General features: G+C 41.3%; 1 protein-coding gene across 1 annotated transcript in view; it reads right to left on the bottom strand.

Moving 5' to 3' along the window:
* Nucleotides 1-26462, bottom strand: part of LOC143293417 (protein mono-ADP-ribosyltransferase PARP14-like) — a 58040-nt gene that overhangs the window by 28880 nt on the left and 2698 nt on the right. The window contains exons 2-15 of the mRNA XM_076604262.1: nt 22922-23055; nt 20852-21605; nt 19915-20100; nt 18296-18544; nt 16713-16961; nt 15987-16226; nt 14404-14727; nt 12783-13025; nt 11094-11327; nt 7683-9223; nt 6879-7089; nt 5026-5493; nt 1986-2083; nt 1116-1343 (exon numbers count right to left, since the gene is read on the bottom strand). Of these exons, the coding sequence (XP_076460377.1) occupies nt 1116-1343; nt 1986-2083; nt 5026-5493; nt 6879-7089; nt 7683-9223; nt 11094-11327; nt 12783-13025; nt 14404-14727; nt 15987-16226; nt 16713-16961; nt 18296-18544; nt 19915-20100; nt 20852-21605; nt 22922-23055 (5159 nt within the window). The remainder of the gene's footprint in view (nt 1-1115; nt 1344-1985; nt 2084-5025; nt 5494-6878; nt 7090-7682; nt 9224-11093; nt 11328-12782; nt 13026-14403; nt 14728-15986; nt 16227-16712; nt 16962-18295; nt 18545-19914; nt 20101-20851; nt 21606-22921; nt 23056-26462) is intronic.

Raw genomic sequence — 26462 nt, forward strand, 5'->3', positions numbered from 1 at the left:
GAAGGAAATCCATTCAAAGAGCGGAAAACAATAGATGTACATTAATTCACTCAGAGAATGTGGCAACACAAGCACAGTGAAAATATGTGAATATAAGTGTTTTGTGTGCATGTGTGTGTGCTTGTGTATGTGAGTCTGAGTGTGTGTGTGTGTGTGTGTGTGTGTGTGTGTGTGTGTTTTGTGTGTGTGTGTGTGTACATGTGTGTATACACATATATACATGCCCCAAAATGCACACACACAGGTGCATTTTGTGTACATGTTTGTCTGTATGTGTGTTTATGTATCGTTCTTTAGTTTAGTGTGAAAACAGAAAAGGTAGAAAACTACCAAAAAATGCATAACTAACATGCAATTACATTTAACAGTAATAATTCAATAATGATAACAATAATCAGAAACCATTAACACAATTCTGATGTATATCAAAGGAATGTAGAAACAGAGCTAGGAACTAATGCCTATGAAAGTTTGACCATAAGAACCTTGTCAGAAATAACTTTCCAAGAATGATCTGCAGAATAGTTATTCTCTTTGAAATACTTGGGCAAGAAGGTATGTAACTGCTGACAGTGAAATGAACAATGGTGCAAGCTGAACTGCTTACCACAGATGCATGTAACATTTTTACTATACTTTGTCTTCAGCGCATCAAGCTTTATACAGAAGAAAGTAGAGGTTATTAATCTTGTATAGCAAGCTGATGGATTTGGTATCTTTTCTTTAATAATATTCTCAGGGAATAATGTTCCTGTATGTTTTAAAAACTTTTCCTTCCATCAGTAATGAAATCGACCCCATGCTGATTTTTCTAACAAAGTGTATGCCTCTTTTATGGAAAGACGGACATGTATTTTTGTCGATTTTTCTGAATCTCGTGCTCCTCTTTTAGCTGCTTTATCAGCAGTTTCATTACCATGAATGCCCATATGAGAAGGCACCCAACAAAAACTGACCTCAGTCCCTTTTATATATGTGTATGCCTGTGTGTGCATTTGTGTGTGTGTGTGTGTGTGTGTGTGTGTGTGTGTGTGTGTGTGTGTGTGTGTGTTTGGGTTTTTTTTAATAATGTTATTCTTTTCTATTTTCTTTCTTTCCCTTTCCTGAGCTCTCACCTGCAGAGCTGAAGGGTTTGAATAGTTCACAAGAGCAAGGTGGTACACCTCCTTGCAGGACAGGTTGTGGCCCGAGGTTCGAGCTATCTGGCCGGTGGAGATACCATTTGGGTAAGTTCTCCGGCACTCGGTCTGCAGCCCTTGTCCCGCCGCTTTCAGGATTGACGCTGATATGGCTCCATTCTTCAGATCCAGACCGTTGGAAGTGGAGTTGATGATGACATCCGTCTGTGTGGGCAAGAGACACCGACACAGGATAAAATATAAATAGCTGATGATGACGTACATAAATATCAACAAGTTTACCTATACAGCGCCTTGTCAAATAAACCTTGCCCTAAGCAGTTTACATTACAATATGTTACACTATCCATCAAGCCATGCAAGTCTGACTGAGTGAGAAACATTACAAATTATGACAAGACAATGCACACAAAACCACATACTATGTACAATATCCACAGCAAAAATGTATTCATATATGTACATATACAAACTCACATCCATGCACACACATTAAAGCTAAGTCAGTTTTGAAGAGGTGAGTCCTGAGATTGATTGTGAAGCTGGAAATGGACTAGGAGTGTCTTTATATGGCAAGGAGGTCCACTGGTTGATGGCAGTTGATGAGACAGAACTTTGCCTTTCAAGTCAGTTACTACCTTTGTGTATTTATCAGTACTGTAGTTGATTCTCCTGAACAAAAGCAAGGCATTCCCAAGAGGGAGAAGTCCAGACACAGTGGTGAACGACATCCTGACCTGAAAACTCTGTCTTACTTCAGGGAGGTGGCAGCCCTTCACTGACGAGCGTGCTCATCAGCAGCAGTTGAGTCGTTACTGGACACACTGAAAAGTGTTGTGTACTTACTGTCTGTTTGGCAATCTCTCCTTCCACAATGGCCACACTGATGACTCTGTGTCCAGCAGAACCTTTGGCTGGTGAGGCAGCTCCTTTCACAGTTGGAACTGCAAGCAGAGCAAATTAAATCATGTTATCTGGTGGTTCGTCCGTCGGGACTGACGAGGATCATCTAGTCATCATGGGGGTGGGTGGGTTGGGCTCTGTGGGTGCGCAGATGACTGGTCAGGCCAATCCGCGCCCGGAAGGTTCTGACGCAGTGTGGGCAGGGGATGGTGGCGGCTGTCGGGGACTTGCTGGCACTGCTTTTCCTGGCCCTGGCCTGTCTGCGTTGCTCTGCTGCAGCGATTTTGTTCATGTTATCTATAGCCCAGCTGACTGCAAAGCATCCATTTCAGGGCTGAATGCCTGCCACTTCTTAAAACCAGTTGAAGAGAACCCAAAATAATGTTAAAAGGTCAATCTAAACAATGTTTAAAAAGACCAATTCATCCACATTTTGCTCAGTCCAGGTAAAATTTTAATCAAGTCAAAAAATATTCAAAACCATGTAACACAAAACCACAAGTGGAGAAGATCATTGCAGAAGAACAGGCAGGATTCAGACCAGGGTGCAGCACAACAGAACAATTTTTCAACCTCAGGATAGACAAGACAAGACAAGACAAGACAAGACAAGACAAAATCTTTATTACGAGGGTCATTCAATAAATAAGGTGAATTTTTCGGTATAAGGACTTCTAATACACATGGATTTAATTTGTTTTGCAGATTAAAAAAAACTTGGAGAGTTTTGGCGATTAACAAAGATGGCCGACCAAGAAGCATGCTCCAGGATTGAACAGCGGTCAGTTATCAAGTTTTTGGTTGCTGAAGGGTGCAAACCAGTTGAAATTCATAGAATGTCAACTGTGTATGGTGCCACATGTTTCAGCCGAAAAAATGTCTACAAGTGGGCTAAATTGTTTAAAGAAGGACGGAGCAGTGTTAAGGATGAAGACAGGCCTGGAAGGCCTACAGAAGTGAGGTCTCCTGAGGTGATCGAATCAGTCAATGACCTCATTCAGTCTGACAGAAGGGTGACAGTGGATGACATTGCAAGGACTTTGAGCTTATCTGTTGGGACAGCACACAAAACTGTCCATGATGACCTTGGCTACTCGAAGGTCAGCTGCCGGTGGGTGCCAAAGATGCTTACTCCAGAGCACAAACAGAGGAGGGTCGAGTTGTCCCAACAGTGTCTCTGCCACTATGAGAAGGATGGTGTTGAGTTTCTGAAGAAGGTGGTCACATGTGACGAGACATGGGTTTGGCACTATGAGCTTGAGTCCAAACGGCAGTCCATGGAGTGGAAGCACGTAGGCTCTCCAGTGAAGAAGAAGTTCAAGTCCCAGCGGTCCACGAGGAAGGTGATGCTCACCGTTTTTTGGGATATGCAAGGCCCAATCACCATTTCATTCCTTGAGAAAGGAAGCACTGTGAACAGTGCCAACTACTGTGAACTGCTGAGGCAGGTCAAGAAAGACATAAAGAACAAACGCAGGGGTCATCAGTCAGAAGGAGTCATCTTGCATCATGACAACGCATGGCCTCACACAGCAGCCCGAACGGTGCAGACCATCAATGAGCTGGGCTGGGAACTGCTCCCTCATCCCCCTTACAGCCCAGACCTTGTCCCTTCAGACTTTCACCTGTTTGGTCCCTTGAAAGCGTTCACGAGAGGCACGAACTTTGAAAGTGACGATGAAGTCAAAAGTGTTGTGAGCGACTGGCTGAGACATCAGTCCAAAGAATTTTACGCTGAGGGAATACGGAAGCTTGTGCACAGATGGGAAAAGTGTGTGACAGTGCTGGGAGACTACGTTGAAAAATAAAAAAAAAAGGTAAGCTTCTATCTGTATTAGAAGTCCTTATACCGAAAAATTCACCTTATTTATTGAATGAGTCTCGTACCTAGGATAAGCAAGTAACATGTTTGTGTTGTTTTTTTTTACATCCAGTGCTTGCCCTATTGAGGGAATAAAGCTAAAAAAGCGAAAATGAGCAAAAAGAAGAAAAAATCAAAACACAATCAAAATACATCAGTATTTTCCAATCATTCCACCATTCACAGCCATTTTACCCAAAGCTAAAAAAAAAAAAAAAAAAAAAAAAAGGATGCTGTGTGATAGGTACCTACAACACCAGCAAGACTTCTGCCATGTCTTTGTGGATTTTAAGAAGGCCTCTGACAGGGTATGGCATGAAGCCTTGTGAGCAACCATGAAGCTGTCAACACCAACCTGATCAAGGTGATACAACATCTGTATGAAAAGGCCAGCAGCACAGTCAACCTCAGTGGCCGCATAGGAGACTGGTTCAAAATAACTGCTGGGGTAGACAAGGCTGTTTACTATCTTCCACTCTCTTCAATATCTTCCCGAAAAGGACCATGACTGACGCACTTCAATACCATGAAGGACCAATCAGCACTGCTGGCAGAACAATCACCGACCTGTGTTTTGCTGATGACACTGATGGACTGGCAGGGAATGAAGACAAACTCGTGAACCTGGTGGAACGCCTTGACAAAACATCGGCTGCTTACAGCATGGAGATCAGCACAAATAAGACCAAACTGATGACCAACAACTCTCACAGCATCAGCACCACTACCAATATCAGAATCAATGGTGAAAAAACAGGAAACCATCCAAAGCTTCAAGTATCTCAGAGCAATCATTTCAGATGAAGGATCCAAGCCAGAATTTTTTTTTTTTTTCTCCAGGATAGCTCAGACAACAATAACACTGACAAAACTGAGGCCCACCTGGAATGACAGCAATATCACGCTCAGCTCAAAGATCAGACTGATGCCCTCCCTTGTCATGTTTCTTTATGCCTGCAAGACATGGACCTTGACAGCTGAACTAGAGAATAAGATACAGGCCTTAGAGATGAAATGTTTCTGGATGATCTTTGACATCACATATAGGGACCACATCACAAAGGATAAGCGCGTAGAATAGCCAAGCATGCTATCGGGCCACATGATAATCTACATTCTTACCAGGTTTTCGTGCCACTGATGGCTTGAACTTCATAGTAGTCGTGCTGCGTCCAGAAGGGAACACCAGCTGGATGGCATCCTCAAAGAACTGCACACAGTCGGCAGTGAGGTGGCAGAAATACACGCTCTTGATCCGGGTCTTCTTGTGGGACTCCAGGTAGTCCTTCACTGCTTCCACAATGACCCGTGTCGCTTCCTTCACAGGATAGCGGAAGATGCCGGTGCTGATGGCGGGGAAAGCGATGGAGGTGTGCTCTGCACCAACGGCAGCTGCCATGCATTTGATGATGGTGTCGTGCAGGCAGTCTTCTTCCCCGCTCTGGCCCCCACGGTAAACCGGTCCCACAGCATGCACCACGGCTCTGCAGGGAAGCGAACCTGCCCCCGTCATCACAATGTCACCCTCCTGCAGCTGGTTACCTCTGGCCTTGACGGCTCTGTTGCTCTCCTCTTGGATGATCTTCCCACCTGTTTGGAGCAAGGTTGTGTATCATTGCTCTTGTCTTGTGTGGCATGTGTAATGTGATTTTTTAAATGTATATAATTATGTGTGTGTGCGTGCGTGCATGAGTTTGTGTGTGTGTGTGTGTGTGTGTGTGTGTGTGTGTGTGTATGTGTGTGTGTGTGTGTGTGTGACTGAAATAACCCTGACAGAATTTAACAATAACTTAAACAGGAGGCAATGCTTTATAACTCTGATCTATTTTCTATTTAAACAATAAATCAGTTTTTCCTTTATTGTTAAAAACAGCATTCTTTAGCACAAAAAAAGTGTATTTTCATTATCACTGCAGGTATCCTGTCTGAAGTGATGGTTGATAAATAAATACATGCAATCGACATTTTATTCAAGCAACGTTTTCTAATTCTAATAAGTTATTTCATTCATTTTTAGTGTTAGTGGCTATGAAAACATTATTCAACAAAACCATCTTACTCGAAAACTTTGTTAGGTTCTGTGAACCCTCATTTCACTGCAAATTTTAGAATGTTTGCTGAACAGTATTTACGTTAGTCAGATGTGTGCAGCACATAGAGCCGACTCCCACACCACACACGTTCTCAAGGTGAACAGTCACTGACGATCCACATATTTTGTCACTTTCTTTTCTTTTTTTTTTCAACAATATCTTGCCAATAATTAAAAGTATAAGGTTTGGTATCGATGGAAAAAGCAAACTTTCATGATATGTCTGAATAATTATTTCAAGCGCTTCATTGAGAGAGAAAGTAGTGCTGCCCATCACTTTTCTGGCCAACTTTTTCTGGCATGGGAAGTACCAGCTGTGCACAGCAGGAAAAACCCACCAGCCAGTTTCTTTGTTCCAAGACTTTTGGGGTCACCATGTACCACTGCACAACATCCATATGAATGAAGGTCCACAGCTTGCTATGTCATCCCTGAAGCTAATTATACAGCTTAGTTATACAGCTTAGTTCCCTTATAACATACACAGGAAAGAATTTTTTTTTTTTTTTTTTTTTTTTTTTTACAAGGAAGGGAAAATCTGTGCCAGTTCTGGCATGCAAAGCTGCTACAGATTACTTGTGCTCCTGTGAGATGTATTCTAGACATGTTTTCTGTGCCCCCAGACTAAAGCAGTTGCTGGCATGCATCTGCTATGGTGTTGCTGATCAGGTGTTACTTGGGAGGACCTGAAGATAATATGAGCCATATAATACTCCTCTCATCCACACCTACCAACATAAATCATAGTGTCTCTTTCAAAATCACATGCCTGATCTTAAAAACAACAAACAAAACCAAAAAATGTACTGTTGGGGAAACAAAAAAAGTGAGTAAAAAATTGTACTGAAGCATTTCAGAGCAGTTACTAAGAAAATATCCTTACCTTTCCGGACAATGTCTCGAGCCAGTCCTCCAAGGTGTTCCAATTGGTTGTTTGCTGCATTGACAATGACATCCACGGGCAACTGGGTGATGTCCCCTTTGACAGCAGCGATGGTGACACCACTGGGGAGTTGCACACTGGCACTGGTCTCAATGCTCTCTGTGTCTTGCAGGCTGGCAGCCTCATTTCCTGCACCCCCAGACTGCACCACCTAAACACACAGCCAACTGTCTGTTGAAAAAGAAAAGTCACTGAAGAAAAGAAAAAAAAAAAGGCAGAAATTAAATTCTGGCCTACTATGCAATGAGCTTCCCTGACTGTGAAGACTATCTGTCAAAGGCTTGAATGAATAATGCTGAATGAATGATATGTATACTTATATAGCACCCATCCTCGGTCGGAGACCAAGCCCTAAGCAATTTATAAACACAGGGTCATTTGCACAACAGTCAACAGGCTGCCTACCTGGGTAGAGTCAACTGACGGGTGCCATAGGGCGCTCATCATTTGTTTCCTGTGTCATTCAATCAGATTTCAGGCATGCACAAATGCACCCTCAGACAGACAAGAGCTTCATTCCTTCAGTACAGAGGCCTGCTTTATATATGTGTTTGTGTATTTATTACCTTCTTCTTCTCTGGTGAACAGTTCAGTGCGGTGTCCCAATGACTCTTCACAGACTCAAGTGAGAAGAAGTGCATGTAAATAGCCCTTCCCCTTCATTATGATGTAACTTTGCAAAGAAGGTTTGAACATCAAACAAACAAACCAACAAAAAAGAGAGCAAAATATCCATGAACTCACCTCCAGGTCTGCACTTTCCGGCGTCAGAGAAACCACGCACTGATTTGTCTGCCCAAGAACACGGAGATCTCTGTCGCTCTGCATAGACTTGATGAATTTCACCTTGGCCTGCTCTGTGACCTTCTCTTCATGGCAGACGATTTTAGAGTTCAGGTCTTCCAGCTTCTTGCGCAGCTCCACCAGTCCCTTGCTTGTGCCTTTGACATACAGCTCTGTTCCTGACTCTTTCATGACGATCTGGACTTTGTGGGCCTGAAGGCTGTTCTGCATGCTGATCAGCTGTTGGTGCCACACCTGCTGGATAAACAGCTGTCGGCTGGGGGAGAAACGCACTACCTGGGAGTAAATGCTGTTTTCCTGCAGGAACACTTCAATTTCTTCCACCACTGGATGCATGATGCTGTCGATGCTCGTGATGTACACTTTCTGAGTGTTGTGGTCAGGCGTGATCATCAGGACCCCTGGGTGAGTGGATACAAGGCGCTGAACAAGAGTGTTCCACGTGTTGCTTTGAAGCAGCTCTGCCGACTCTAAGCTCAGCTCGCACACGTGCTCTGGAACAGACTTGTTGATGGTGTGGATGGCGTCCACAAGGGACTTGTCCGTGAAAGCGAAGACAGTCAGCTGGCTCTGTGCGTCCATCTCCCAGACAGCCACAATGCTCTGTTTCTTGAACTTCTGCACAATGTGAGGCTTGACCTCTTTGCTTTCCAGCAGCTTCTTCTGCATGTGTGACAGCTTGGTCATTTTGTCCTCCGTGACTGGTTGAAGGATTTCGTACATTTCAATTTGAGCCTCTTTGACATCTTTGAGGAGGCCATGGTAAACAATGCAGTTCTTCCTCAGCTGAATCTCAACCTTGAGCCCTTCATGACGTTTTTCTGCTTCCTGGTGGAAGCCCATGGCCAGCAACAGACGCAGCTGGTGGCTCTTCAGTTTTCCATTGGTCTCCATCACTTCTTGGTTCCGGCGCTCTATCATCTCCTCTGCGGTCTTCACTGTACTGCTCACCTTGTCAAATAACTCCTTGGCCATGCTCTTGGTGCCGACGACGACAAAGGCGGATTCCTCAGCCAAGGTGAACAAGGTGGCTCCCTCAGGACTGCTAATGCCGGCAGCGCTCACCACCTTCTCCACCTCCTGCCAGAGCTGCTGCATGACGTCCTGGCGATGGACCTCCAGCATGCTGATGAAGTTCTTTACATTGTCCTGCACATCCCTCGCCCATGTGTGGGCCAAGACCCGTGCCTTGGGCACGGCAGTGGTCAGAGTGCACTCCAGGACCAGCGAGTCCCCCGTGAACTTTCCCCTGCCATGGTTCTGTGACAGCTGCTGCAGGAAGGCAGCCTGCCATGTCTTGGACTGGCGCAGGAAGGCCACTTTGTAGTGGTCGATGGTATCCATGGTGACAGGCTGGGGGAGGGTGAAGGCGGTGGGGTCCTGGCTCCCGCCTGACTGACCCAGGCACTCCACGTAGCGCTTGACCCCAAGATCACTGCCATCCAGCATGTGGGCCGCTTTGCTCAGGACCCTGTCCACCACTGCAGATAAAAGCAGTGAAGGGTGAAATACATGAAAAACAAGAACTGGAAGAAAAAAAAAAGTACATTCTATTACCATGCTTATGTAATATGTAATTTGTTACTGAAAATTTTATGGTGATGATGCTGAAGAAAAAACATAACCTTAAATGCAAGGGAAAAAAAACAAACATTAAACACCAGATCAACAATTTAATAGCTTGTTACTTGTTCACTGTTAAACATTAGTGTCTGTGGAAATATTCTTGTGTTTGGTCGAGCTGGTTTTTTTGTTGTTGTTTTTTTAATAAGCAAAGAACTTAATATTTGCTGTATTACATCCGTTTCAGGGGTACTCTGAAAAAGAAGGGAAAATAAAAGAAAGAATAAATGAAATAACAAACAAAAGAAAGAAAGAAAGAAAAAAATACAGTGGCCCCAATCTATTTTCCTAGACAAAGAAGACAAAGAAGCAATCTTTAATTCTGAAATTCACAGACAAGAGTTTTCCACCTTTTTTTCCATATCCAAATATACGCCTGTGAAAATATGGAGAAATCTGCATGTACATGTACATTAAAATGCAATTATAAAAAAAGAAAAACCCCTGGATGTCAACAAGCTTTTTAAAAGAGTCACCTTGCTCTGTGCAAATCCCTGGATGTGGGAAAAGCTTTTCTAAAGATTTTTTTAGAGTTATTTTGCTCTCTGTAAAACCCTGGATGCCATATAAGCATCTTTCTTTTTAAAAGAGTTACTTTGCTCTGTGCATATCACTGCATGCTAGATTATTATTTTTATTTTTATTTTATTTTATTTTATAAGTTACTTTGCTCTATGCAAATCCCTGGTCTTTAAAAAAAGCATAATTTTTCATTAAAACTGCACATAATCTCACATACTTACCATGAACCACTGGTGTAGACTCCAGCAAGGATCTGGTTCCTATCCTGTGCAAACCACTAGTCCCCCCAAGTGAAGAAATGGAAAGTACCTGTGGCTAGTAGCCTCCTTAAGTATATTACACCTCGTCTATTCACATAATCGGTGACTTCTAATCGGGCAGCCACCCCACTTTCATGCTACCTGTGAATTCTTGCAGCCAGGTTAGGTCTTTTTTTTTTCATATTCCCAATCTTTCTCCACATCGGCTGTTTCTCTGCAGTTGCATAATATCATAATAATAATAATAATGGTATTTATATAGCGCTGGATCTTGTGCAGAGACAAATCAAAGCGCTTCCGCACCAGTCATTCACACGCATGCATAACTCTAAAACTGTAGAAACTAAAGACAAGGAAGGGCAGGCAAGGGAGGCTATTTTGGGAAGAGGTGGGTTTTAAGGCCAGACTTGAAAAAGCTGAGTGTAGAGACTTGACGAAGCGAAAGAGGAAGTTCATTCCAATTGCAAGGTCCAGAGACAGAGAAAGAACGGCAGCCAACAGTCGAGTGTTTGAATCTGGGTATGCGTAAACAGAGTGGATCCGAAGCCGATCGTAGTGAGCGAGATGGAGTGTAGAGGTGAAGGCAGCCGCACAGACAGGACATAAGGCAGTCACTTGACTTCGCCACTGGGCCAAAGTCAACTCTTTCACAGCTGCGTTTCTGCATTGAAAACACTCCCCAGTGCCAAATATTTCAGACTCAAAGCTCTCAGTCACAAGCTTCAGCTGATGTGGAAACAACACAATGGACTTGTTCAATTCAAACTGGGCCAGGGGGTATTATTGTTCTATCATGAGGGAGACTGGCTGCAGCTGTCGAGCTTTGTTACAATATTTTAAAAATATGGTCCTTTTAACATGACCCCTTAATGTCAACTAAAGTCACCTATGGCAGCAAAAGAGATAAGAACATTTAAAAAAAAAAAAAAAAAAAAAAAAATCTCACCGTTGTGGTCCTCGAAGTAAATGAAACATTTCCTCTCCTCCAGAACCAAGTCCAGTTTCTCCACAGGGCCGCCACAGCTGCGTTTGTTCTCAAAGTAGAACTTGATGGTGTCCTCTGTTGTCACAGGGTTCAGGTTCTCCACCAACAGACAGTTGGAGATGGGAACCTTGGACACTGTCAGCTTCCGCTGCTCCAGCGATCTCTTCTGACACATCTGCATGGTATTCACTAGGTCTGAAAATAAGCATCGAGGTGGTGTCATGAATGGAAAGCTGAAAGAGTTTTGAAAGGAAAGATTAAAAAAAAAAAAAAAAAAGTGTTAAAGCAGCGCCTTTTTTTAATTTTGTTTTTGATAAAACAAAAGCAAAACACACCATTTTCACAACAAAAATTTTGATTGGTTTCAAACAAATTTTTTTGTCCTCCTTATGCTAGTAACATTCATTATGTGTATCATCAAGGCAGATCTTTGTCTTCACTTGCTGCAACTTGTACAAAGTGCCTACTGCGTAGCATTTGATCAAACCTGTGCTTCGATGACTGGTTTTTTTTGGGGTTTTTTTTTCTCGCTTCTTGCATTTAAAAAAATTTCTGATGAGGTGTCAAAATGTGTGGACTGACACAAACATGATACAAAACATCTATGATTCTAAGCTTAACTAAAAGAAAGAGGAGCAGATGCCTGACATAAACAAAATGGAGTGAATGGCCCTTGAGAGAGTCTACCTAGGTTTGCTTTGTATAAAACATTGAATTTAAAAAAAATCATAAAACACAATAAACAAAGAAATACCTTAAAACATAGTAGAATGAAAGATATGAAGAAAGCAAATGACCGAAAGAAAATAAGATTAAAAATGAGCCATGTTCAGCAAACTCGTTCTCACCCCCACACACATGCACACAGACACAAGTGTGCAAATGTGCACACACACGCCGCACACACACACACACACACACACACAGTTTTATGTATATCTCACAGGCACCAATGCACACTATTCAGACTTCCATCTTATCAAACAAACTACTCACTACACAACAGACCATCAGCAGTAGTGTGCAGGTATCAAACTGACGCAATGACTATCAACTATCACATGGCCCCATGAGAGGCATTTTATAGACAATGGGAGCTTGTCCCCATTGCCACCCCTCGGCTATGACAACCTTGGGACTATGGCTATTATTATTGCACCAAAATTACTGTCACGTCCCAACTGACTATGGCTATTATTATTGCACCAAAATTACTGTCACGTCCCAACTGACTATGGCTATTATTATTGCACCAAAATTACTGTCACGTCCCAACTGACTGGCTATTATTATTGCGCCAAAATTACTGTCACGTCCCAACTGACTATGGCTATTATTATTGTGCCAAAATTACTGTCACGTCCCAACTGACTATGGCTATTATTATTGTGCCAAAATTACTGTCACGTCCCAACTGACTATGGCTATTATTATTGTGCCAAAATTACTGTCACGTCCCAACTGACTATGGCTATTATTATTGTGCCAAAATTACTGTCACGTCCCAACTGACTATGGCTATTATTATTGCACCAAAATTACTGTCACGTCCCAACTGACTATGGCTATTATTATTGCACCAAAATTACTGTCACGTCCTAACTGACTATGGCTATTATTATTGCACCAAAATTACTGTCACGTCCCAACCTGGCTCGCCATTGAAGGTGACCAATACTGTGCCCATTTCATCGCTGTACAGAATCTCCTGAGGTTCAAGCTCCGTCACACGCTCCAAGAACATGGACAGGCAGTCACGGGTGGTGCTGTCTGCCACGTTCTTGAACAACAGTTTGTTGGGGTAGGTTGGCAGCGGCTTTGGAGGCACGTACAATTTCACATCCCACCGCTGATTATTGTACATGTGCTGGTGGCTGGCGACTTGAGCTGCAACTGTGTAGACAGAGAGAAGAGTGATATTCTGTCTGAATGTATTTATGTAAGTGCATGCGCCTGAAAGCATGGTACTCTTTTACTTGCCAAGTCATATTATGAGTACATGGCTGTGCTTTATTTTATTTATTTATTTTTTATAATTTTTTTTAAGACTGGACAGTAGGCCTTTGTCAGTTGGATTATCTTGCTGCACCTGTGCCCTGGCCTTGCTACTTCTTTTTCTCTCTCTGTTGACTTCTCCTTCCACCACACGTTTATTCTTTATTTTGTTTCATTATAATTACACTTCATCTTAGTTTTGTAGAAATTCATGTATGATCACATTTAAACTTCTAGCAATGACGACATCTGTCACAAAGTGTGTACATGTATCAGGGCAGGACTTGATATAAGATTTTCTTGTTATCCTGTCCATCTATAACTGTGTGGTACTGCGATACGTTCCAAATAAGATACTGTTTAAACCACAACATAAACAGAATGATCAGAAAATCTAAAATAGACTTCTGCAAAAAGCAGATAACATCTTCAAATCGTCAAAAATACATTCAAGTGAACTTTGCAAAAAGTTTGCTCAAAATGACTTAAAACTCTGACATTGTAGAATTTAGTAACGAAAGTGTTTTGCTTTATCCTGTTTGATAATGCACAAATCTGTCTTAATCTGATTAAATTACTGTATTTCTTGATGAAAACAGTGTGATGTGCGTGCTTATTTTATTTGCTCTCTTTCTGAATGATCTTGAGGATTGTTGGATACATCCTGTATTCCTTTTGAAGTTTTATATTGAAACAAATTTCCCAGATACTTTAGTTGGTTATTTAGCCGCTCATTTTGCTATAAGCGAAATCATACAGCTTCATTATCTGTTTCTAGATAGAGCTTATGGAAAGCATTAGATGCTTTGTGAAATTACTGTGATCAACTTACCAAAGTTCAAAATCTTGAATCCCTTATCAACCCCTTTCTGGGACATGGAAGATGACAAAAGCTACAACGCAGGTCATGCCAAGCAAATAGAACAGAGATTGTCCTATATAGCTGTAAAGAAAACCACTGCTCAAGAATGTGCATTAATCTTCATATCCTTGATTTCACACATCTGCAAATAAAAACAGGTGAAACAGATACCTTGTAAAAAAAAAAAATACAGTGTAACACTAAAAGGTAGTTCTTTGATTTATCACCGTTCATAAATAGGAAAACACTCATACACATGCATACACACACACACAAGCATGCACACAAACACAAGCAATGATACACACAGACACACACACACACACAACACCACACACACACAGAACACACACACACACACTTCAACAAAAAAAAAACTGCCACACAGCTCATCTGGAGATGATAAAAGCTAACCTGCAGGGTCCGTGAAGGTGACGTACACCAGCCTCTTCTCCTTGTCCACGTCCACGTCCTCCACTTTACCATCGCCCCCACCATGCCGGGGGCTCTCAAAGTACAGCATGTATGTGTCCCGACTCTCTAGGGGCTGCTGCTGACCCACTGTCAACACCACCATCTTCGGGGCAGCCTCCTCCTCCTCCTCCTCCTCTGATTTTGATTCTTTAGGCTCCTCAAACGTCTGTCGCTTTGGAGGCGATTTCTCTCGGGGGGTGTACATGGCTACATTCAGTCTGTTCTTCCCCACTTTGTGTTCCTTGTTGGCCACTTGTTGGGCAACTGTGGAAGACAAGATACACTGGTTTCTTTGTGTCTGAGGGGCTTTATTTTATTAGCATTATCATTTTTTTTTTTTTTTTTTTTTTTTTTTACAATTAAACAGGCTTCCCACAAATGTGACTAAAGCAAGATTCCAAGATTTTTTCCACACTTTTTGTCCAGCCAAAACTTTCTATACAAAACTTGCAGCCAAACTGATAAAAAATATTAAAAAAAATTTAAAAAAGGAAAAGGAAAAAAAGGTGTCTTCTTCTTTTCCAGACCGGACTGAAAATTGTCCATACCAAACTCAAACACTAACAGAATTTTAAAATTTATCTGCTGATGAAAGAGATCAGCGAATATGCTGAAACTGATGAACCTTATCAGTGCCAGGCATTATCATGGCTTTTCTTGACTATAATTCATCAAGCGCTTTTGATTGTGGTGGGTAATCATTAATTCTAGCATGCAAACAACTGCAAGAAAATATATAATTTTTATAACCCATTCTTTTCTGAAAGGAGAAGGAACGGATTATCAATTTCTGATAGTTTATCTTACACTCTGGTTAGCAACCATTGAACCATAAATGAGAAATATACAAATTTCATATAATTTCTGAATACATGTTATAGAGTGTCAAAGTGACTGAAATAAACCTGGAAAATAAATGAGAATAAAAAAAAAGTAAACGAGCTTCATACCTTATGTACACATAGTCATGATTTATTATCCAAACTTCTGGCATTCCACATATATTCAGTCCAGCATTCACTTGCTGCTGGTTTTTTGTTTTGTTTTGTTTTTTGGGTTTTTTTTGCAATAGAAATGTTGACTGCAAAAGTGTTTCTCTTAGTTCAGCTTTTTCAAGAAAATAGAGATGAAACACCCACACCCACACACCACATCCCCACACCCAAACACATGCAGACACAAATGCACACACACACACATCCTTCAGCACCTCTCTATGTCACACCCACTTGCTTCATGCTCACTTTTCCAACGATATCAAACATTGTAGGGTTAGATAGTGTACCAATCAGTAAGTAGTGCAGTTTCTCCTTCACTGTGTAGCCTCAGAGTGGCCCGATATCACCAGCTCCCTGCTGGGGGCAGAAAAGGTGGTTCTTTCAAAAGAGAAACCAGAAGAAACTTCGCGTAAAATACCCACCAAATGCGAACTTCCACACCCCTCCTTTCCTCCACTAACCCCAACCTTTTCCCCTCCCATAATTTTCCCTGTGAGAAGAGTTTAATCATAAAAATGCCCATACCTTCCGATTCAACAAAAGTGATGAGAATCGCCTTCTGTTCCTCATCCACCACAAAGTCACTGATCTCGCCGCCCCCTCTTCTGGGATTTTCAAAGTAGAAACGGTACGTTTCTGCGTTCTCGAGGTTACACTCCGTGACAATGATCGTGGATGGAGGAGCTGGTTGTTCCAGTGGTGCCATGACCACTTCCAGGTGCCGTCCACCCACGTTGTGAGTCATTCCTGCGATTCGCTGTGCAACTGTGGGCACAGCCAATAACTTGAATAAGCAGTGAAAGAAAAAGAAACCCACAACAACACTGAATGACATGCGGATCTGCACTCAAACACAAATAACACAACAGAAGCAAACAAAACAGAAAACTAATTCTCGCTCTCTCTCTCTCTTCATTTATCTATCTATTTATTCATCCATAATAGTTCTAGATACCTTTCCTCATATACTACAAAGTAAACTGTTGTTTATAAAATGATAAATTGAATTAAGCCATTTAAAAATACTAGTACAAAATAAGCTATTTGGAAAATTTGCATTCAAATCATAAGTAACAACTGAAAATAACATCCGTCACCACTTTCAATCTTTCCAAAGTATAACGGATGATTGCAGGAGACTACTGTCTCAAGTCTTCATTCCAATCTTGAGTTTACACCATTCAATTCAATTTAAATACAAATGGCAGAATAGCAAGACACCAAGCAAGAAGACTTGTGAATCCATCCTACCCTCAGGTGTTTCAAAAGTGATGTACATGGCAGTTTCGTCATCAGAGAAACGTAGGTCCACAATGACATCTCCTCCTTTGCGAGGGTTTGAAAAGTACATTTCATACAGGTCACGTTTGGACGGGTTGAACCCTCGCACCAGTACAGTCTGCTGTAGACAATCCTCCTCCTCAGCAGGTGGGGTGTACAGTGACACCTCTAAAACCATGCTGCCCTTGGAGTGTCCTTTGGAGGCTACTGCTTTCGCCACTGGAATGTGTGGAAATACTATTAATAAATGGTGACAGATAAATGAGTATTTATACAGAGGTAAATCTTATGTGGAAACAAATCAAAATGCTTTCATACAGAAATTTTGAACATAATGCCTGACACTTGACACAAAGACAAAACCAATAAACACATGTGGATAGAACTAGAAGGCTCGATAAAAACTATGGATGGAAAAGGGAGGGTGTGGAGGAGCTATTTTGGAAAGAAGTAGGTTTTAAGGCCAGATTTGAAAGATCTGAGTGCGGGGACTTGACGAAGTGAGAAAGAGATATCGTGCCAAGTGCAAGTCGCACATCACTTAATGGTTTGCATGGAATGTGAAGTCTTGACTGGGCATGGTGGAATAAAGTCCCTTGGGTCCTGAATCTAATTCATCATGGCTGATGATAATTTTGAACTTGTAGTTTGCACACAGCAAGCAAGGTGTGATGGTTATTTTGATTTGACATGTCACACGTAAATCGGAATGCTGTATTTGTGTATGTGATTTCTGAATGGCAACCTCTGTTCACTTTTCAACTCATTTCCAAACAAAACAAAGTTACCCCATTCATTCCCTTCATCAATACAATATTTGGGCGTGTGCTATTTTGTGATACATGCTAAAAAAAAAGGCCCACTTGTTGTGTTACTAATTTCACCCAAGGATAAGGCTGCATTTATGTACGAGGCCCAAGGGTCAAAGACAAAATATTGCCTGATATTCTGAAAATGACAGTATATAAGTATGGTGAGAATAAGACAAACCAACAGAACAAAAGAGCAAGCTCAACTATTTCTCTTGGCATCTTTTTTGCCTGCATGCCACTGTGACAGTATCTTATTATGTAATGCATGAGTGTGTGCAAAGATTTGTGTATGTATGCATTGTATGTATACATGTAAGTATGTATGTATGTATATATGTATGTACGTATGTATGCATGCATGCATGCATGCATGTATGTATGTATGTATGTATGTATCTACAAATGCATGTAAGAATGTATAGTCTATGTATCTATATATATGGACATGTTTCTATGTATGTGTTTATGCAGGCATATGGTCTTGTATTAATGCTTGTAAATGTGCATGTGCAAGTAATATGTGCATCTACATAGCTTTACTACTGTACAAGACTGTAATTCTGCTGAATCAGTTCTGGTTTCTTCCATGTCTGTAAATCTGTTTTCATGTGAAACGCAATGTCACAGCTAACTGTGAAAAGAAAAGAACCTTCTTTGCAAGGGGTAAAAAAACAACAACAAAAAAACCTACAACAAAAACCAAAAAAAACCCAACATCAGCAACAGCAAAGAACAAAGTACCAGACGCATCCTCAAAGGTGATCAGGAAGATCTTCTCCGCCTCCTTCCACTGGCTGCTCTCAATGTCACCACCACCCTGTCTTGGGTTCTCAAAGTAGTTGGTCCACAGCTCGGCCTCTTCCTCGCTCTTCAGGCCTCGGATCTCCACCGTCCTGATCTCCGCTTTCTCCTGGTCCTTGGAGGCTGCCTGCACCTGTATCTTCTTCCCCTTCAGCAGCAGAGGGGCTTTTTGTGTCACTCTCCCGACATCTGGCAAAGAAGACAGACTGCATCTTGTTGGTCAAGTTATGTCTGCAATGGAAAAGTTATGCTTGCGACGGGCACAGTAGCCGAGTGGTTAAAGCGTTGGACTGTCAATCTGAGGGTCCCGGGTTCGAATCATGGTGACGGCGTCTGGTGGGTAAAGGGTGGAGATTTTTATGATCTCCCACGTCAACATATGTGCAGACCTGCTAGTGCCTGAACCCCCTTCGTGTGTGTATGCAAGCAGAAGATCAAATACGCACGTTAAAGACCCTGTAATCCATGTCAGCGTTCGGTGGGTTATGGAAACAAGAACATATCCAGCATGCACACCCCCGAAAATGAAGTATGGCTGCCTACATGGCGGGATAAAAACGGTCATACACATAAAAGCCCACTCGTGTGCATACGAGTGAACGCAGAAGAAGAAGAAGAAGAAGTTATGCTTGCAAAACTCTTTGTTCCTCTCTCTCTCTCTCTCCTTTTCTCTTTCCTTGTATCTGCAGACTCTTTATTCCTCACTATCCCTCGACATATATTTTTTTTCTTTTTTTCTTTCTGTTGCAAGCCTGTCTTTTGTGCTCTCTCCTTCCTACTTTTCTTCCACTTATTGTTGCATCACATCCTCAAGAAGAACATACAAATTAAAGATTTGGTAAAATAAAAAAAAGCAAAACAACCATATCAATTCAATCAAAAACAACAACAAACAAACAAAAGAAAATTAAAGGGGACTCCTGATCCTAAAGAAATAAAGAACGCCTTGTATTTCTATGAAATAACCAGCACAACTGTAATAATCTCTGACATTTTCAACATCAGCAGAGAGGCATAGGTCCAATTCAAAACTACATGGATTTTTGCCAGACTTGTGACTGAACAAAACACAAGTGATGTTTTCAGTTATGGCTATATGGCTACATATATATATATATATATATATATATATATATATATATATATATATATATATAGCTTCAAAATGGACAGGTGCGTGTGTGGAAAACGAAGCTCTGGTTTCAAGATTGGGCAGGTTTTTTTCCCCCTGTCCCGAGCCGTACTTTGAAGGATGGAAAAAGTACTAAACAAGAAAGGAACAATTTTAGTATTTTTCAAATGAAAAATTCCAATTTCACAAGCATCTGTTAAAAAAAATGACAGCTACAAAACAAATCAAACCAAAATGGAAATAGAAAGGGTGGGAGTCACTGCATAATAATCACTTGGTTTGATTATAGAATGGCTGACATGCTAGCAAAAGAACAGCACACACCAAAAAATACTGACAAAAAAAAAAAAAAAAAAAAAAAAAAAGAACAGCAATATATTTTGCAACAGGTGAAATGATTCGCTAATTACAAATAACGTACACATACCATCAACATCCCTGAAGACAACGGCAGCAGAATTTGTCGCTCGGTCTAAGCTGATGCTTGTCACTGTCCCTCCTCCGCTGCTTTGACGGTCCTGGAAAAAGTCCTTCAGCTCAGACTCTGAGATTTTCTCTGGCAGCTCTGTCACCTTCAGGTAGATATCAGGCTGCTGGGGACTGCTGTCCATGCCTGAGAAAACGCAAACTTCAGTTATATTGGAAAACGGCAAGGATGGAAAATTTTGAGCTTCTATTTCATTCATTTTTTATCTGCACGATACATAAAACCATGGTTTAGTTTGGCAGGTTGAAACTCCTAAAAAAATATGAATACTGTACATATATATATATATATATATATATATATATATATATATATATATATATATATATATATTCATTTTCCTTCTATATTTACTAAACTATTCATTAGTTTTACATACAGACATAAACTTTTATGTGCCAGGAGACAGCTTTGTATGATCATAATGTTGCAAAGACGTCTAGCACCTTGACACAGAACACTGCTTTGTAAAAGGAACTTATTACTGTTATTACTTTTTTTTATTATTATCATTATCATCATAATATTATTACCAATACTGTTGTTATCATCATCATGATATATAGCTGTAGTAGTACAAATAGAAGTAGTAGTTGCAGTAGCAGTGGTAGTGGTGGAAGTAGTGCTAAAAGTAGCAGTAGCAGTAGTAGTAGAAGTTGTGGTTGTGTCAATGCTGTACCAGAAACATCACCCCCAGCACAACTCCATAGCCTCCCGACACATGAAGTAGTAGCAGTGGCAGTACTTTGTACTGTAATTAATATAAGTAGTTGTAGTCACTGTAGAAATATTACTATTATCAGGAGTATCATCATCAATAGCATGATTATTACATTTCATCAAAATTACCAATCTGCACAAAAGTTCATCAGCTCACCAGCTTGGTACCCTGTGAGTTGATGGTCCTCACTGGCATCATGTGTGTGCATGTGGGCGTACTTCGGTTGATAGTAGTACTGGCCTGGATACTGAGGAGGGGGACCAAACTTGAGATTGGCCATCTGCTGCTGACCAGGCATCCCCCCTTGGAGGGGGCTGAAGTGGGCCGGGTAGATGGGGTTACTGTTGTAACGTTCGGCATCAGCGTAAGGCCCCGACTGTTGAGGCCAGTTCAGCTTCTGCATGCCAGCATGGGGCATCATCTCCTGATGATGGCCCATGGGTGGAATCATGTTGTGCTGCTGCCTCTGGGCTTGGTGCTGGGGAGGCATCTGCTGAGGATGCATCTCAGACGAGGGGCTGGGTGAATCGGAGCTGATATCGGACCGGGGATGTACACCTACTTTGGAGAAGCTGGAGTCAGACCTCTGCAAATCTGACCCTGGTGGGAAACTTGGGATACACCTGCCACCATAAAAGTAAGCTTGCTCAGACAATCCTTGCTCCATATGCGGAGGAGGTGACTGAGCGAAACGCTGTACTCCAGGGCCTCTGCCCTGAGGCATGCTTCGTGGTGTTTGGGGCCCTGTTGGGGGAGGCATCATCGGACTTTCCCAAGGTCCTGTGGCTCCCTGGGCACTCCATGGTTTCAGGACCTCTGTGTTCTCACTCCATTGTTTCGGGACCTCCGTGTCCTCTCCCCCTCCTCCATACATATCTTCAGTTCTCACCGAGTCCATTCTTTGTTCTTCCTGAAATAGAAACATGTTTGTTGTGTACGCATTTCTGTCTGTCTGCCTCTCTATCACTGTCACCGCATCTTTTTTTTATATCAACAAGCTAATACTGGTGTGCGTGGTTAAAAAAAATAACAACAATAAACACTACTGATTTGAATATAAAAAGACTTGACAAGAAAAGCAAAAAATATGTTTGTAAACAATGCCAAGAAAAGCAAGGAAAATATCAACTGTGCATGTGTGTGTGTGTGTGTGTGTGTGTGTGTGTGTGTGTGTGTGTGTGTAAATTGTAGACTGTAAACTCTGTGATCAAACTTTCATTTCATTCTATATATTCCAGTTTTACATTTGGGCCAACAGCAAAGTGAGAGCTGTATTATCAATGGTTTCTCCAGTCAATGGGAAATCATTTACAGCTTAGTCTTTTGTGAAGGACTATGACTCTCAAACTAGGAGGCAAAATTGCACTGGCTCTTAGTGCTGCAGCCTTGTGGGTTAGTTGGCCAACGCCGACTGTCCTAAAACCCTCTTGGCCGAGAGAGTGGGGATGTAACTTGGGCAAGACACTCTCCACTAAAATCAAATTCTAGCCCAAATAGTCGGAACAGCAGTTGCTTCCTCTGCTGTTCTGATGGTCATAGTCGGACACGACTGACTATCATATATATATATATATATATATATATATATATATATTCCAGTGAACTTGACAGTGAGATCCTGTCTTCCCATCTGAGCCCACAGTACACTCAGCCGTGGGAAGAAGGTGGCCACAGGTTGAAAAATCACATCTCTATTGGGGCTTGAATTTGAGTTTTCATTATCAGTTTATTCACTTGGCTTTTTTTTTTTTTATTTATTCATTAAGAATAGAACCAGGTTGATCAACCCTTCAACAGTAAATTTGGGCAGATTCTTTTTGGTAGAAACTTGTTTTTGTTTTTCATAACAATTGCAACGAAAACTATCTGCAAATCTTCCAAATGGATTTCATGCTTGTCAGTAAGAATACAGAAATGAAATAAAACCAATGCATAAATCCCAGTAAGAACACCACACAAATCTGAAAAATAAAAATGTTCTCATCACAGTTAACTCTCTCCATACGAACGGCGATAGAGACGACGTTAACAGCGTTTCGCCCCAATTACCATCATCAAAATATTGCAAGCGGAAGGCTCTTATACTGAAGAGGTGAATGTTGACAAAGAATACCCCAATTCTGACGATGTAAGCTAAAGGTTGGGTCATTCAGACACCCACTGGACATCCGAGGGGTCTGTGTAGAGGAGAAGAGAGGACTGGCCGTACTGAGTGAGTTAACTTACATGTTGTGTTAAGGTTATCCACTCCAAAGGTTTCGACAAAAGGCTAAGGTGAGGAGGATCCAGCTTGACTTGAAAATACGTGGTTCCATCACTGATCAAAGGTGCTCTTGATTTCAGCAAGCACTGAGACCGATCTGGATGGGAAAAGAACAAACAAGACAAAATGAGTATGGAGGTATGAAGAATTTAAAGAGCAATACTGTTTGATGATAATATTTATCATGACATACACATTAAACTAAACACACAAATAGCGAAATACACAAATACACACACAACACACACACAAATACACACACACACACACAAATACACACACACACACACCCACCCCTATGGCAAATGATCCAGAGATATTGTTGTTCTTACTGTCATAATCATTATGTTCTTGTTGTTCTTTGTAGTTTTTGTGGTTGTGTAGGATTCCATCCCATGTAGTTAGATTTCCACAATTACAACAACAGTTTAGTTATGCTCTCAATCATAGAGGGGAAAAAATCACTAATTCAATGACTTCCCAAAGCTGCCCATGAATTTCTTTTCAATTATTTTCTTCTTCTTCTTCACATCATCCTTCATGTGCTTCTTCTTCGGAAGTCACTGGATCATGCACTCTCTTGTACACTTTCATTTTCACTGGCCCAAGGGCTGTGCCCTTTGGTGGAGATGGGTGCTGGGTGCTGGGTGCTTGAAATCTCTCTCTCTCTCTCTCTCTCTCTCTCTCTCTCATACATATTCTTCTTAATCTAGACTGGATCCGTTGTAAAGTAATGAGTACATCTCCTGATTGCTACATTGAATGGATATGTCTGGGTCGTTGTTTTTTCTTGTTTTTTGTTTGTTTCTTTTGTTTTGCTATTGCTTTGGATTTGTTGTTGTAGTTTTTTGTCAGAAGTTTTATATAATTTAATATCTTATCATCATTTATTTGTGTATTAATCACATGTAAGCTTTCATACAGTGTAATGTAAAGTGTGAACACATCTGTGCTGTGCTGAGTTATGAGTATGTGGTATGTGAACAAGGCCGTGTAATGTATTGTGTGAACAAGGCTGTGTAATGTGTGAACAAAGCTGTGTAATGTAAAATAAATAAATATATGATTTTGAAAAAAAGTAATTGGATTGATTACCGTAAACTTCAGTCTATAAGCCGCGACTTTTTACCCCAGCTTCAACCTCTGCGGCTTATACAATGATGCGGCTTATTTGCAGATTTTAACGATCCTGGGAGTGTCATGTTCTCGTCTATTCTTAGCTGCCCTTCAACTCACCAAAATCATGCATGATTTCTGTCCATGAATATTTGGATGAGCTTCAGGATAGTGTGCTAACTGTTCATGTTTTATAAATCAAATCCGCACACATTAAAGCCTTCAGATCAGCATTCAGTTCTACTCTGCTCAAGCTTACACCCTCATCATGCCGAAAACGCGACGTTATGCCTGTGATGCAGCCTTCAAATTGAAGGCGATCGACCTAGCAGACGACAGTGCAAGCGACGAGTCACAATTTAGTGTATCTGGATCACTTGCCACAAGGGATGATAGTTCACTACCACTGCCACAAGATCTGAGGAGTCCACTGGGGGCGAAACTGCAGTAATATCAGGGATACACAGTTGACTCTCTCCCTCACAGAGTATTCAAATGGCAAAGTTATTGCAGTCTTTGAAGGGTTTCTATATTTCATTTTTCTTTTGTAAAAAGGGGGCTGGGCGGTGAATGAAGAATGGAGGAGGAAGGGGTATGGTAGTAGAATGGTACGATCGCAGGTAGAGGACAGGTGCACACTCCACTCTCTCCTTGTTACCACAAGCAGGGTCTTTTAGGAAGATGAATTCAGGTGTTTTATTTTCTCTAACTAAAACAGCACTTAGCAGCACGTCCTAACTTAGCAGCACATCCTAACTTAGCAGCGCATCCTTACATAGCAGCACACCTGGAACACATACAAAAAAAACAACAAAACCCAGGTCAAAACCATACCAAATCATATACTAAACATCATTGCCATGAAAGGCTAGAATAACATGTAAACATCAATATGTTGTCAGACCATTTCAAACACACACACAAAAATATAACCTTTCACCACATACCCAGATGTGAAACACTCTCCTTAAAGAAATCCATGTAGAATACAGAAGCTCCATTAAGCTAATCCACAACCAACAATTAGTGACATAAAATATTGTAATCCCAATAATGACTGACAAATACTAACTGTGCACCAAACATTTCACTGACTAAAATACAAACTCTCAGTGTTCATAACCACAGTTAAACCACCATACAATAATAACTGTTTACAAATTACCAAACATATCTTCCCTTTGTCTCTACAAAGTATCTAACTGGTAATCATAGTACCAAGTAAATTGTCTCTGGTAAATATTTAGCAACCTGTGTGTACCAACATAGGACTGACTCTCAGTGGTCCCAAATCTTTTAAACACATTACAATTATGTGTTGTCCCACTGGCAATTAAAACATGACAACAGCACATAGGAATTACAACTACCAACTTGGCAAACATGTCTCCTATAACAGTTTGCTGTATCATCCCGGTGCACGCACACACACACACGCACACACACACACACACTACACACACACACACTTACACACACACACACACACACACACACACACACACACACACACACACTTACACACACACACACACACACACACTTACACACACACACATGGAATATCCTCCATACACAGTTAGCTGGTACATTTGTTTGCCTTAAATATAACCATCACCACCTAACATACAAATAGGTTGGTAATATCTCTAACTCCATGAATAGCTTAACAAAACATTCTATTCCACATACAGATACTACATGCGATTATAATCTTTAAAAGCTTCTCATAACACAGTGCTTACATTGTTCCCACAGTAGTTCAACAACTGATACACAACCAACATGTCACTGAACATTATCATTTATGCGAGCCAAGATACAACACCAATTAAACCCAAACATGATATCAAGACATCATACCATGATACCTATGGCTATAGCAAAATAGCATGTCAAGGGGGTGGGGGGTCTGGGGGGGTAAGGAGGGATACTCAAAGACTCAAGCCAGTACTTCCATTTAGCAATGTATAACTTAACCACTTTTCTGTCACTCAGTAAGTCACACATATACTGGCTGTACTGTGACACAACTCATGGTTTCTGAATCAAACACATGTTTGTTACACTTATGCAAGCAATACCACATCAGCTTGACAATGGGTCTCTCAATGTTTATGTGATAAACATCACAGTTCACATCATGTTCTTGTGACAGAACCCAGTCCCACTGGGGCAGTGTGTTACTCAGAGAATCCAATACTTGGAACCAAACATTCAACTGAGTCTGGAAAATAGATCCTAGTTCACAACTTACAGCCCTCCTGGTCAACAGATGTCTTTCTCAGTGGAGCCTCAGTCTCCCACTCTGCCTCCTTAGTTTGCTTACAGCAAGGAAAAGGCTGTAGCCATGTGAGCTTGCTGTTTATATTCATGCTTTCCCAACTG

Source organism: Babylonia areolata, chromosome 19, assembly GCF_041734735.1.
Source record: "Babylonia areolata isolate BAREFJ2019XMU chromosome 19, ASM4173473v1, whole genome shotgun sequence".
Taxonomy (NCBI): domain Eukaryota; kingdom Metazoa; phylum Mollusca; class Gastropoda; order Neogastropoda; family Buccinidae; genus Babylonia; species Babylonia areolata.